This window comes from Pelophylax lessonae (genome assembly GCF_965119305.1).
Source record: "Pelophylax lessonae genome assembly, chromosome: 4".
NCBI classification, from domain to species: domain Eukaryota; kingdom Metazoa; phylum Chordata; class Amphibia; order Anura; family Ranidae; genus Pelophylax; species Pelophylax lessonae.
The window spans coordinates 64,071,609-64,084,983 of NC_138771.1; the positions used below are offsets into that span (position 1 = coordinate 64,071,609).

Here is a 13,375-nt window from a genome sequence, read left to right on the forward strand (position 1 = left end):
ACTTTAACTGACAATTGCGCGGTCGTGCGACGCCATACCCAAACTAAATTTACGTCCTTTTTTCCCACAAACAGAGCTTTTTTTTGGTGGTATTTGATCACCTGTGCGATTTTTACTTTTTGCGCTATAAACAAAAAAAGAGCGTAAATTTTGAAAAAATAACAATATTTTTCACATTTTTTTATATGAAATTCCCCCCAAAAAAATGTAAAAATCCAAATTTTTGGCCAATTTGTTTTCTGCTACCTATGTTTGGTAAAAAAAATCACAATAAGCGTATTTTGATTGGTTTGCGCAAAAGTTATTGCGTTTACTAACTAAGGGAAAGATTTCTGTCATTTTTGGTGTTTTTTTTTTTTAACGAATAATGGCGGCGATCTGCGTTTTTTTTTTTTTTTTGCGGGACTGCGACATTGCGGCGGACAGATCGGACCCTTGACTGACATTTTTGACACTTTTGGGGGTACCAGTGACATTACTACAGTAATCAGTGCTATAAATATGCACTGTTACTGTAAAAATGACACTGGCAGGGAAGGGGTTTATTTTATTGGAGAGGGGGGGTTAATGTATGCCTGGTGCTTACTGACATGTGTGGGGGGAGGTGACTGAGTGACACAGGGACAGATCGCAGGTTCAGCTACGCTGAACCCTGCAATCTGACCCTGTCTGTCACTTAGGAGATCCGCCCACTTTGTTTACACAAGCAGGCGGATCTCCAGACTCGATTCCCCGGCGATCGGGGAAGAGCGGCGGCGATCGCCGCCGCTCCTCCCCTGGCCTGACTCCCGCTGTGACTGGATACAGCGGGAGCGAGCCTCCGACGGTGCGCGCGCGACGCCCACGGCTGGAGGAGTCCAGCAACGTAGGTCTACGTCGGTGAACGGGAACGAGCCACTTTGCCGCAGTACGGTCAACGTGACCGATCGGCAAGTGACTAAAGTCCATTTTGAGACCTGGAGCCTGGAGATTTCTAAGTCATCCGGGTGGGATGAAATCTCTAATCCTGGGTACAGGTATTCAGAATAGCCAGCATACTAATTGGTCAGGTGTGTACTGGGCTTTTAGTAATGAACTGACCATGGTTCTGGGCTCCACCCTATCAGACGGGAGGTCTTGCCCAGGAGTCAGAAGGGCTCCATGTAGGAGCCAGCGAAGCAAGTTGGTCAGTAAACAGTCTGTAGGAGACAGACAAGGGCCTGGAGTGTAAGGCCAGAGCGGCCATGCTGCAAGTACAAGCCGGAAGGGCTGAATCTTGTTTATGTTGAAGGAGAAGAAATGCTGAAACCCCTGTGAGGGAAACCTATGTTAGTGTTTTCTGAACTCTGAATCTTCTTTCAATAAAAATGGGCAAGAAAAGCCCTTAAAAAGAAAACAAGCGAATGGTGGTGTCCTTAAATGCTCTACCTTTGATGCTAGTTCTCACACTAGGTATAGCGGGAAAATGAATGCAACTACCATTTTAGGCCTGGGCAGAAAATAAACACAGCTACCATTCTAGGAATTGAAAGAAAGCGAATCTATCTGCAATTTTAGGTGTGGAAAAAATGAACTTTGCTACCTTTTTAGATGTGGGAAGAACATAAACCTGTCTGCCATGGTAGGTGCTGGAAGACGATGAACCCATATGCCATGCTAGATGTGTGTAGAGCAGTGATGGTGAACCTTGGCACCCCAGATATTTTTGAACTACATTTCCCATGATGCTCATGTACTCTGCAGTGTAGTTGAGCATCATGGGAAATGTAGTCCCAAAAAATCTGGGGTGCCAAGGTTGGCCATCACTGGTATAGAGAATGACCCCATCTGCCAATCTAGGTGTGGGTAGAAACTGCACCTATCTGCTGAACAAAAAAAACTGACCTTTTATTCATCAGAGAGATTTTCATTTTTTGTCCGGTCTGCTATATTTGAAAACTAAACTAAAGGAACCCTCAGAAGTTTCCCCATTACAAACATTGGAACCAGAGCTGGACTTGTCACTGCAATTAGAGTCTGTAGAAGCTGTAGTGTTTCAGGCTTTTTCCTACTAAGTATATTTGTTTTCCTGAGCAAATAAATCCCCTGCCATTACCAGAGATTAAAATGGTTTGTTTATGGTAGCAAAATGTATTCTGATCTGTAATATACCGTACTTTCCAAGGCTCTCAAAGGTTCTTCCTCTTGCACACGGTACTGATGTTTGAGCTTCTGCTTTTTTGGATGTATTTTCAGGTGTTTGTTTTGCGGGAATTTGTAATTATTTGTGCGCGTATTTGCACGTATATGCGCAAAAGCTTGCAATACCTTGTCAGGGAAAATTCATTCATATTTATGCTCAGGCGCAGGTGCAAAATACTGACCGGGAACGCAGATTTTTCTTTTTTTTTTTTTTACTGAGGAATACTGGGCACTTGTTTACGCGCGTGTGTGCACAGGCACATTGTAAATAATGGGCTACATTTTAGCTCAGTAAAAAAAAAAAAAAATGCTGTACTGAGCTTTTTTAAGCTGCGATGTGCAAGAGGCCTTAAGCAGTCATCTCATGCATGGGATTATTTTTTGAGAACTTTATTTGAGAGCGCTTTATTTGAGAACAAGAACAGCACAAAATAAACAATCCCATTGACAACACAGTGTCATACAGATTTGACAAATAAAAACAAGCTAATAGAAACCCAACCATACAATGCAGTGAATTACATACTAGGTATGGTTACTATAAACAATAGGGTTGTCAAACTTGATTTATTCGTGGGCCGCATTAGCATTATGGTTTCCCTTTAAAGAGCCGGTTAAATCTGCAAGACTATATGAATTTATCCAGGACTTTTATTTCTCAGAGAATAGGTACAGGAACTCAACCATGCCCCCCTGCCAAACCGCATCAGTGGATGTGGCCAGATTGCAGTGCAGTGAACCGCATCTTACAGTTGGAGGATCTTAAAGGGGCAATGAATACCAGGAGTGCATTATGTGCAGAGTTTAGGGGTACACTAAGCACAGAGTGTATTGTTCAGGGGTGCACTGTGTACAGAGTGCAGTGTTCAGGAGTACGCTACATACAAAGTGCACCAGATTGCTGTGCAGTGAACTGCATCTAACAGTAGGAGGACCTTAAAGGGGCAATGAATACCAGGAGTGCATTATGTGCAGAGTTCAGGGGTGCACTAAGCACAGAGTGCAGTGTTTAGGGGTGCACTGTGTACAGAGTGCAGCGTTCAGGAGTACGCTACATACAGAGTGCACCAGATTGCAGTGCAGTGAACTGCATCTAACAGTAGGAGGATCTTAAAGGGGCAATGAATACCAGGAGTGCATTATGTGCAGAGTTCAGGGGTGCACTAAGCACAGAGTGCAGTGTTTAGGGGTGCACGAAGCACAGAGTGCAGCGTTCAGGAGTATGCTACATACAGAGTGCACCAGATTGCAGTGCAGTGAACCGCATCTAACAGTGGGAGGATCTTAATGGGGCAATGAATACCAGGATTGCACTATGTGCAGAGTCCAGGGGTGCAATAAGCACAGAGCATAGAGCTCAGGGGTGTGCTGTGTACAGAGTGCAGCATTCAAAAGTGCGCCACATACAGTGTGCAAGATTCAGCTCTCTTTTACAGGCTGCAAACATCTCACTTACCCTCCCCCCCCCCTGAGCTTTGACCTCTGCACCACTCTCCTCCATCCCCCACCTCTGCACACATCTTCCTCCACAGCCCTCCACCATCCCCCCCAAAAAGCTTCCTCGCATCTCACCTACCTGGCCCACCTTTAGTACCTCTCATCAATATAGGCAGCTCTGCCTCTCCCTCTAATTTGCAAGGAGATCATTGGTTGGCATCTGTGCACTCGGGCACAGATGGGGATCACAGTGCAGCTTACAGCATGATGCCCCATCCCACACTGCACCTGCATCTCTCTTGTCCCCGCTGTGAGTTTAGGGCAGGCAGGGATCTATGAGAATTTCTCAGAGGAAAGCTGTCCTTGTAAACACAGAAGGCTTCTGTGTTTACAAGTGATGCTGCTGAGCGGGGAGTGGAGGGCTAGTGGGGAGCGTTATGGCTGAAAAAATCCCTGGGTCCAAGGGCCACATGATATGGCCTGGCGAGTTGGTTTTGGCCCACAGGTCTTTTGTTTGACACATGTGGTTTACAGCATCTGGGTCTATAAACTCATTTTATAAAATGTTTCATTTCAGGTGGAAAGGAGAAAACGTTGCTACCACTGAGGTTGCTGATATTTTGGGTCTGGTGACCTTTATAGAAGAAGTCAATGTTTATGGAGTTCCTGTCCCAAGTAAGAAAAATGCCTAGTTGTGTTTATTTTACTACACATCATCAATTTGTTTTTATGTGTATATATTTATTCTCTTAGTTCTCTAAGCTAGTGCAGTGAGCACTGATGTGCTAGAGTCCATAGTAATCACTCATATTTAACATGTAAAACTTAGAACAATGAGTGGGGATTTATCGCTAGTTGTTCTCTGATTGTTCTTTTCCTTATTAAATAAGTTTTTTTTGTGTGCCACCAAAGGAATACTATGATATAGATAGAAGGGCAGATTCTTGGCACCAGGCTTGCTTGCCTGCCAACTGACTCTTGGTTGATAAGTCCAGTTCTTTATGCTACCATGGACTGAGGAGACCCTAAAGTCACAGTTTATGAACTATTCCTTTCCTATACTGGGGAGTTCATGTTAATCAGAATCATGAAGGAATATATTTCCCATGGTTATTTACAGTATAACAATATAAGAGAGATATATTATACCTGCATATGGTATTATGGCCAACTGCCCAAGCTGGAATATAATATGATTTGATTTGAACAACAAACAGAACGAAGACAAGGGCTAGATTCCTATGCCACAGTTCCCGTATTGCACATTTAGCCGGCCATAGGTGAATCGTTTTTCTTTCTTGCAAGCAGAAAAAAAAAATCGCTCAATTCCCTTATCAGCACAGTCAATGTTAATAGGGAAATCTCTCCTGCAGAGCCATTTTGTTCTCCTGGTGGGGAGGCAAGGGAATCCATCCCCACCGGGAGAACACTGAGATGATTGCTAGCGGCTACAATAGCCCCTTAGCAATAATCACATGTAAAATCCGACAGGCTGGCTGTACCCAAGTTGATTGATCAGTCAACTTTGGTACATTCAGCTTGCCCAAACATGGTTAGAATCTCAGCTGGTTCTTGCTGAACCGGCGAGATTCGATCTATGGCCGGCTTTAGAAACCTTCCTTGTAACTTGATTTGATCAATTTGATTTGCAAAGTTTATGCTGATAGCTGTGTATTTCTAATGAGTGAATGAGGAGGTGTTCAAAATATAATCAAAGACCATTTTTACAAAAACTAATCTCCATCTCATGCAGCTTTTCTATGGACCCCTTTAAAATAGTTTTCAGGTCTCAGGAAACCCCCACTAAATTTATTAAACCTACAGCTCATGGTACATTAGCATGATCAGTATGTTGTAGAGACTAAATACATGAATAAAGAAAGGGAATAAAGAATATTAATATAATACAGTATTTTACACAAAAGAAACACAGACAATGAAAACTGTAGTAACCAGTTGTTGTATTGTTGGTCAGTGTAGGCAAAAGATCAAGTAGCTATTGCTCTCTTGAAAATGAGCCCCTTTGAACCTCTGGAGAACCCCAGGGTTCAATGGATCCCTGTTTGCAAAAGTTTGGTTTAATGTATTATCCTTAAAATGTGTTTATGCCCACATAGTAGACAATCATATTCCAGCTGCTATATGTCTCTTGCAGGCTACAGAATAACCTCACAAATTAATTTTAGTTCTTTGAGAGCACTTCCGCTTTTTCTTTCCTTTTTGAATTCTAGAAATGACCCACATTGTGTCTCAAATGTGTCCAAGTATTACCAAAGAAATAAAACTTCTATGATAGCAATTCCTGATCATTTAAATGATGTTAAACCTTATAAGCTACAGGTTAGGCATTCCACACGCCCATTTTGGAGTGATATGCCTTTTTAAGTAACTTACAGTTTGCAATTAAAAAAAAAGAAATTAATGAAATATTTATATTGGGGCAATTTAGAAAAATGGGTTTAAAAAAAAAATTCAATTTTCGAAGAAGTTATCTAGGATTACAAGTAAACCAGTTACAAATTTTGGCAGCTCAAACTAAGTATAGGATTAAAATCAGAAGTAACCTTCTGTGAAAGTAGCGTGTCAAAAATATCAGTTGGTCCAGAGAAAAAGGAAGCTCATATTTTATGCAAAGCTCCACTTTTCCAGTAAAATTATACCTTGTTTTTTTAACTTTGCTTTTTCGTCAATGGCCCAAGATTTGCATACAAGTTCAGCTGCCTATATCTGTGGATCAGTTGATAATTTTGAAATGCAGTTTTCACTGAGGATAACTTCTCCTCTCCATGATATATTCAGTTTGAATTACTCAGGTGTGTTTACTTTAACATGAGCCATTTCTTCCATATACATATATCCTGTAGAATTACCTGACAACACCTTTCAACTATCGCTACTAAGTTTGGACACCTCAAAGACCTTCGCAAGATGGTAGTGGCTTTCTCAACCCCTTCCCGTCCAGCCCCAGTGTCCCTTTACTTGGGCTATTATGTCGTCCGAGGGGTGGGAAGGTCTGTCTGATCACATGACCACTGTCATTACTAGAGACCTGGTGCTGTCTTTGAAAGCTTGGTTGAGTGCACTCTCAGCACAGAAACCTCAGCAGCCCCATTGACCCATATGTGTACCCACTTTTCCGCCACACATATGCATTAGGTGATTATCAACGTGTTAAAATAAGCCTGCCAGGAAAGAAATATGTAACATGCCATTACTGACCTCTACTTCTAAAAATGTTAGTTGCTTGGTTGGCATACTGGCCTGTTTCAGTACTTTTTAAATCAGTAACCAATATTAGTAGCAAACTAGGAGTTCTGACTTCACTTTCTGCATGCTTGTTCCAAGTCAGTGAAACAGAAATGACTAAAGTCAAAGAAAGCCAGGAAACTAGCTCAGATCAGATAGATAACCATGTTGTAGTGGAAGTTGAAACAGTGTGGAAACTGACATTATTTTGAATTCCTGCTGTTATTAAAGAAAGATGAGATCTCCCCTTCCTGCCTTGTTTTTTTAATGTGCAGGCTCCAGGATTGTTATCCTTATCTGTGCATCACGAATATTGGGCTTGTTGGAGTTGGTTTACTGAACGCAAATTGGCTGTTCACATTGCAAGGGAATTTTCCCTAAGCTTAGGGAACGTGGTGAAAATTCAGTCTGCAATAGATACCCAATCACGTACAAAGAAAAAAAAACGAGTTTTTGCTCGATTGGATAATGGATGTCAGCAGAGCTAAGTTAAAGCAGAACTTTACCCATAACAGTTCGATAACAATAAGTGTTCTTGAACAAAAGAACATACATTCCACATTAACAATTAGGCCCCTTTCACAAATACGCACTATTTGTCCGTTTTTCATCCATCCGTTGACGGATGAAAAACGGACATCAGTGCATTCCTATGGAAAAACAGGTGACAACGGATGATCATCCATTTATATCCGTTTTCATCCGCTTCCGTCAATATTCGTTTATTTGAACAGATGAAAGCCCTATTTTTCTTCCGTTAAAAAAACGGATTGGAGGAAAAACAGATGTAAACGGACAAACGGTCCGTTTTTCCTCCGTTTTTGCATTGGTAGTGGATGTAAAAAAAAAAACGGAGGAGAAAACAGATTTAAAAAAAAAAACGGACGAAAAACGGATGAAAAATGGATGAAAAACGGATGAAAAACTAATACATTTTGACATGACTGAACTGATGAACTGAACGGACCGTATGTGTGAAAGGGGCCTTATGCTATCAATATTATTGTGTGCTGTTAATTGCCTCCAGCATTGCTCTCGTTTCTTCTTGATAAAGGCCACCATTTTGTTGAAGCACAAAGCAGTCACTTCCCTATTGGAAACTAGCCACACCCTGTCTTTAGTCTTAAAAACTATATGTCACTTCCTTCAATTAAAATATGTACATTTCCAAAATTGATTGTAGGTCTTGGCTCAGATAGAGAGGGAGGCTGACAGAAGGTTTATGCCTCTTTCACACGGGGCAGATTCCATTCCAATCAGCAGGGGATCATCTCCCAAATGCCCTGCTGATTGAAATGGAGAGGACGGATGACACATCAAGGTCTGCTTGGTTTCTGCAGATTGGACATGGACACAGCCCGCTCTATGGGCGGCTGGGAGTAAATTGACTCCTCTGTCCATTTACACCTGACTACCCAACGATCCATCTGCCTAAACAGAAGAAGATTAATCCCCTTCTGAAACAGACCTGGAGGTAGGCCAATGTGAACTGACAAAAGTCCATTTACATCCACCTGTCCATAGGAATGCATGGAGCTTCTGATCAGGTCCCCCTGAAAAACTGACGGGCAGACCTTATTGGATCGCCCATGTGAAAAGGGGCCCTTAAGCACTGAAGTTTACAGGCTGCTAATGAGGAAGAAAGGAGAATATATCAGGGAGATAAGACAAGACACTATCCTTGTAAGTTTAACTCTTGTGTGTCCCCCTGGCAGCAGAATTTGCCTTGTCACCTGTCCTGCTTTTCTTTTCTCCTTCCCTAATCTGTATTCCCTCAACACAATCTGTGATATTCCTGCTGTTTTCTTCCCCCTTCAGCAACAGGAAATCTTAAACCTTTCAGCTGATTGGCCTCTAGTGGCTATAAATTTAGGCACAGTGCCAAGAATAGGAGCAACTGAGCATATATCGAGCAGGGTGAGACAGGCATTACTGGATTTTACAGTATAGTCTTTTATTTTTAAAGTTTTACATAGCTATAACTGCAAAATGGGCCAGCCCTAAGTGATCTATCAGGACTTAATTTGCTGACTAACAAAAGGAAAAATTCTCTTGCATAGTGAACATCCAGTTTGCCTTCAGTATATTAGCCCCATTGACATAAAGCCAGCATGTGTACTATATACCAGGTGGTCTGACACATAATAGGCACATGCTTGCTGCAGGGCAGTGATGCACTGTGTTGTAAAGGAAGGATAAAGCCCTGGAACATGTATGATGAAAGACAATTACGCAACAACAGTACCCATTTTTTATGCTGAAAGGTTCCTTTACAAATGTGGTGAGGTATTGGCCATCAATATGTTACCAAAACTGTGAGAGTACTTGAAGTTAGTAGTGGTAATGCTGAAGATTTTATTGATTGAAAGCATTGTAGCAACCATGCAAAACATTGTTCATCTCTCTCAGACCTCCTGCAAGCAATATCTGGTAAAAATATAATCTGAGTTGTCTTGTGATTTCCTGAACAGATCATGAAGGGCGGATTGGAATGGCCACACTCAAGCTGAGGAAATATGAGACCTTTGACGGAAGAAAGCTATATGCACATGTTCGAGACTTTCTTCCAAATTATGCAAGACCTCGCTTTATTAGGGTCCAGGTAAGTCTTCTTTTGGTTCCCTAGGATAAAACGCTTCATACTGTCTAAATTTGTACTCACACTTATTGCTATTGCTTGTTGTGGCATCCTATCCTATTTAAAGCCCTATTCCAGGCTCAAGATCCCCCAGGTATCTTTGGTTCAGTCATGAGACATTATAGGTCCTCACTAGCTTCTTCTTCCTCCAGCAGTGGGTGGATCCTAATTACCACAATTAGTAGTTCCATGTAGAATTGTGGTGTCACTCTCTGCAGCATTCACCTGTGAGTCCAGGACGGAGCCTTAAGGCTTTTTAGCTCCTATAAAGAGGGATAAATAGTGCTAGGCCTCATTTAACCGAGCAAAAGAGCAGCACTGGATTGGTGAGCAGGTGACTGTGGAGAACAGCACTGGAGAAAGGGTAGATATAGATAAAGTATAGCAGCCAGGGCTGCTTATTTTTTTAAAGAGCTGCTGGGGGATCCATATATTTATTTTGTTGCTCAACCTGGACTTAGACTTTAACCTACCAGTATGTTTTGGAGTGTGGTATGAAACTGGAGAGCCCAATGGAAACTGACACAAACATCAGTAGGACATTCAAACACCAAGCAGATAGTGACTTGGTTGGAATCAAGTTTGGGACCCTAGCTCAGAAAGTCATAGTGTCACTGCTTTCATCCTATCCATGTTTTTTTTTTTTTTTTTTTTCAAAACTGCACTAAAATTCTGTCCTACTGTATTAACAACTTAAAGTGAACCTGTAATTACCATTAAACAAATTACCTAGCATTTCTGGTGAAATACAGATACCTTGTGTATCTTCAAGTACCTGCTATTGTCTTGAGACCAAACTGGACTTGCTGTTTCCTTCTGTTGCTTTGTTTTTGGGTTCCTTTTGGCCTGAGTCTGGGCCTGATTTAGTACAGCCCTAAATCTGGGCTGTATATAGGACCCAAATTTTTCTACCCACCTTCCCACTACAAGTTGAAACAACGGGACTAGACTGAGCACCAGGAAAGGCAATGGTTTAATGCTAAATTGGAAAACTGGAAAGATAACATACTAAAGACCTGTATACAACCTGGGCTTAGTATTCAGCACCCTTCCTAGGCACAAAATAAATGGTTTAAGGACAGTTAAGCCCTGTACACACGGGCCGAATGTCCGGCGGCATCGACCTGTTCAATAAAAACTGGCCGACATTCGACCCGTGTGTATTGCAGCCGTTCCGACAGAAGTTCGGCCAGCTTCTGTCGAAGGGGCATGACCGGAAAAGGTCTGTCGCTTGACTCCAGATCAGTGGCGTAGCGTGGGTTGTCAGCACCCGGGGCAAGGTAAGTAATTTGCGCCCCCTACACAAATCTACTAGACCACTACACAGTCCACTACACTGACCTAGCTAACCACTACACAGACCTACCTTATTCCTAACACTAACCTACCTGATCACTGACACCTACAGAGACCTACCTGATTGCTACACTAACCTACCTGATTACTATACTGACACCTACACTGACCTACCTCACCACTACACAGACCTACCTGACCACTACACTGACCTACCTCATTACTATACTGACACCTACACAGACCTACCTGACCACTACATAGACCTACCTGACCTCTACACATACCTACCTGACCTCTACATAGACACCTACACTAACCTACCTGACCACTACACAAACCTACCTGTTTCCTGCACTAACCTACCTGATCACTATACTGACACCTACACTAACCTACCTGATTACTATACTGACACCTACACTGACCTGCCTGATCAATACACTGACCTACCTAATTACTATACTGACAATTACACAAACCTACCTGACCACTACACAGACCTACCTGACCACTACACAAACCTACCTGACCAATACACTGACCACTACACTCACCTACCTGTTTCCTGCACTAACTTACCTGATCACTATACTGACACCTACAGAGACCTATCTGACCACTACAGAGGCCTACCTGATTCCTACGCTAACCTACCTGATTACTATACTGACACCTACCGCACCACTACACAGACCTACCTGACCACTACACTGACCTACCTGATTCCTGCACTAACCAGCCTGATCAATACACTGACCCCTACACTGAAATTCCTGACACCTTCACTGACCCCCTACAGTGACACCTACACTGGCCCCCCTTCACTGACCCTTTATCCCTTCCCCTCCTTTACTGACTCCCCTTCACTGAACCCCCTAAGCTGAACCCCATTCACTGAAACCTAAACTAACCCCCCTAAACTGACATCTACACCGATCCCCCTACAGTGACACATACACTGGCCCCCTTACAGTGACCCTTCCTCCCTGCCCCTCCTTCACTGACCCCTACACTGACCTCTACACTGACCCCCCTACACTGACACTGACCCCTCTACACTGACCCCCCCACATTGACTCCTACAATGACCCCCCCTACACTGACCCCCCTTCATTGACACCTACACTGACCCCTTTACTGACCCCTCCTACACTGACCCCCCCTTCATTGACACCTACACTGACCCCCCCACATTGACTCCTACAATGACCCCCCCCCCACATTGACACCTACACTGACCCCCTCTACATTGATCCCCCTCCACTGACCCCCCACATTGACACCTACACTGACCCCCTGCCCCCACATTGACACCTACGCTGACCCCCCTTACACTGACCCCCCTACACTGACACCTACAATGACCCCTCCCACACTGACACCTACACTGACAACCCCCCCCACACTGACTCCTCCTACATCATCCTCTGTCCTACTGTGGAGGAGTCTCACCTACCTGTTCGTGAGGCGCCTTAGATTTATAAATGGCGCCGCCCGGCGCCAACACGTCATTGCGCTTGCGCCGCCGCTCGGGAAAGCTCGTATACGATTGGCTATTCCTGGGAATAGCCGAACGTGTACGGACTTTCCCGAGCAGCGGCGGCGCATGCGCGGTGACATGTTGTCGCTGAGCGGTGACATTTTTTAATTGAGATGCCGCAGGAGCACGTTGGGCTGGCCGGGGACAGTGACACTGGCCTGCCGTGGGATGCGCCCTCCCAGATTTTGCGCCCGGTGCGGCTGGCCCCCCAGCACCCCCCACGCTACGCCACTGCTCCAGATCAGCGCTCTGATGCAATGGCTGAGAGCGCTGACCGGAGTGTTCTGGCAGGGGGGCTGCCGGGGTTTGCCGGGGCTGCCGGGGCTGCCCCCCCGTCAGAACATAATAGAACAGCAGGCTCCGACCTGAGCTGTCAGTTTTGTTTTCGTTCAGCGAGTGAAAAAAAAAACTAGCAGTATGTACTAGGCTTTAAGTATATTGTGGAAACTACTGTATGGTAATTAGTAATATTAGTTTATATACTTGTTAAACATTACAGCCTAGACCTAATAAATATTGTCTCCTAATCACTTATATATTTATTTGTTTGATTAGGAGGAACTGGAGATCACGGGAACTTTTAAACAGCGCAAGGTGGAGCTTGTGAAACAAGGCTTTGATCCATCCACGATCACTGACCCCCTATACTTCCTGGACGAGAGGGAAAAGAAATATGTGCCCATGACTCAAAACATATATACAGACATTAAAAATAAAAAGATAAAATTGTAAGACTGTGGCGCGCCTTTGGTTACTGTGCGTCTGTCCTATGCTGGGTATTGACACTGCAACTAGTTTATTTTGCATTAAAAAAAGATTAATAGTATGTATATGTTTGTCCATTCTTCAGAGGGTAACTAAGTAACAACATGAATTCCTCCAGGATGCCATTAGTGCCCCACCGGGGCCAATTTGTACGCTCTGACCCCCGACATCAGTGTCAAAAATAAACAACAGGAGCGGTTTGTGTTGTAATACAGCTGCAATACTCAGCACTGCTCATTTAGAGCAATCTTTGTAATACCTTACAAAAGATGATACTGCTTGCCCTTTAA

The 13,375-nt window shown here is 43.5% G+C and overlaps 1 protein-coding gene across 1 annotated transcript in view; it reads left to right on the forward strand.

Annotated features, from left to right (window-relative positions):
- Positions 1-13,150, forward strand: part of SLC27A2 (solute carrier family 27 member 2) — a 79,828-nt gene extending 66,678 nt beyond the window's left edge. The window contains exons 8-10 of the mRNA XM_082256260.1: positions 4,175-4,272; positions 9,315-9,445; positions 12,876-13,150. Coding sequence (XP_082112386.1) covers positions 4,175-4,272; positions 9,315-9,445; positions 12,876-13,052 — 406 coding nt within the window. The 3' untranslated portion in view covers positions 13,053-13,150. The remainder of the gene's footprint in view (positions 1-4,174; positions 4,273-9,314; positions 9,446-12,875) is intronic.
- The last annotated feature ends 225 nt before the right edge of the window (positions 13,151-13,375 follow it).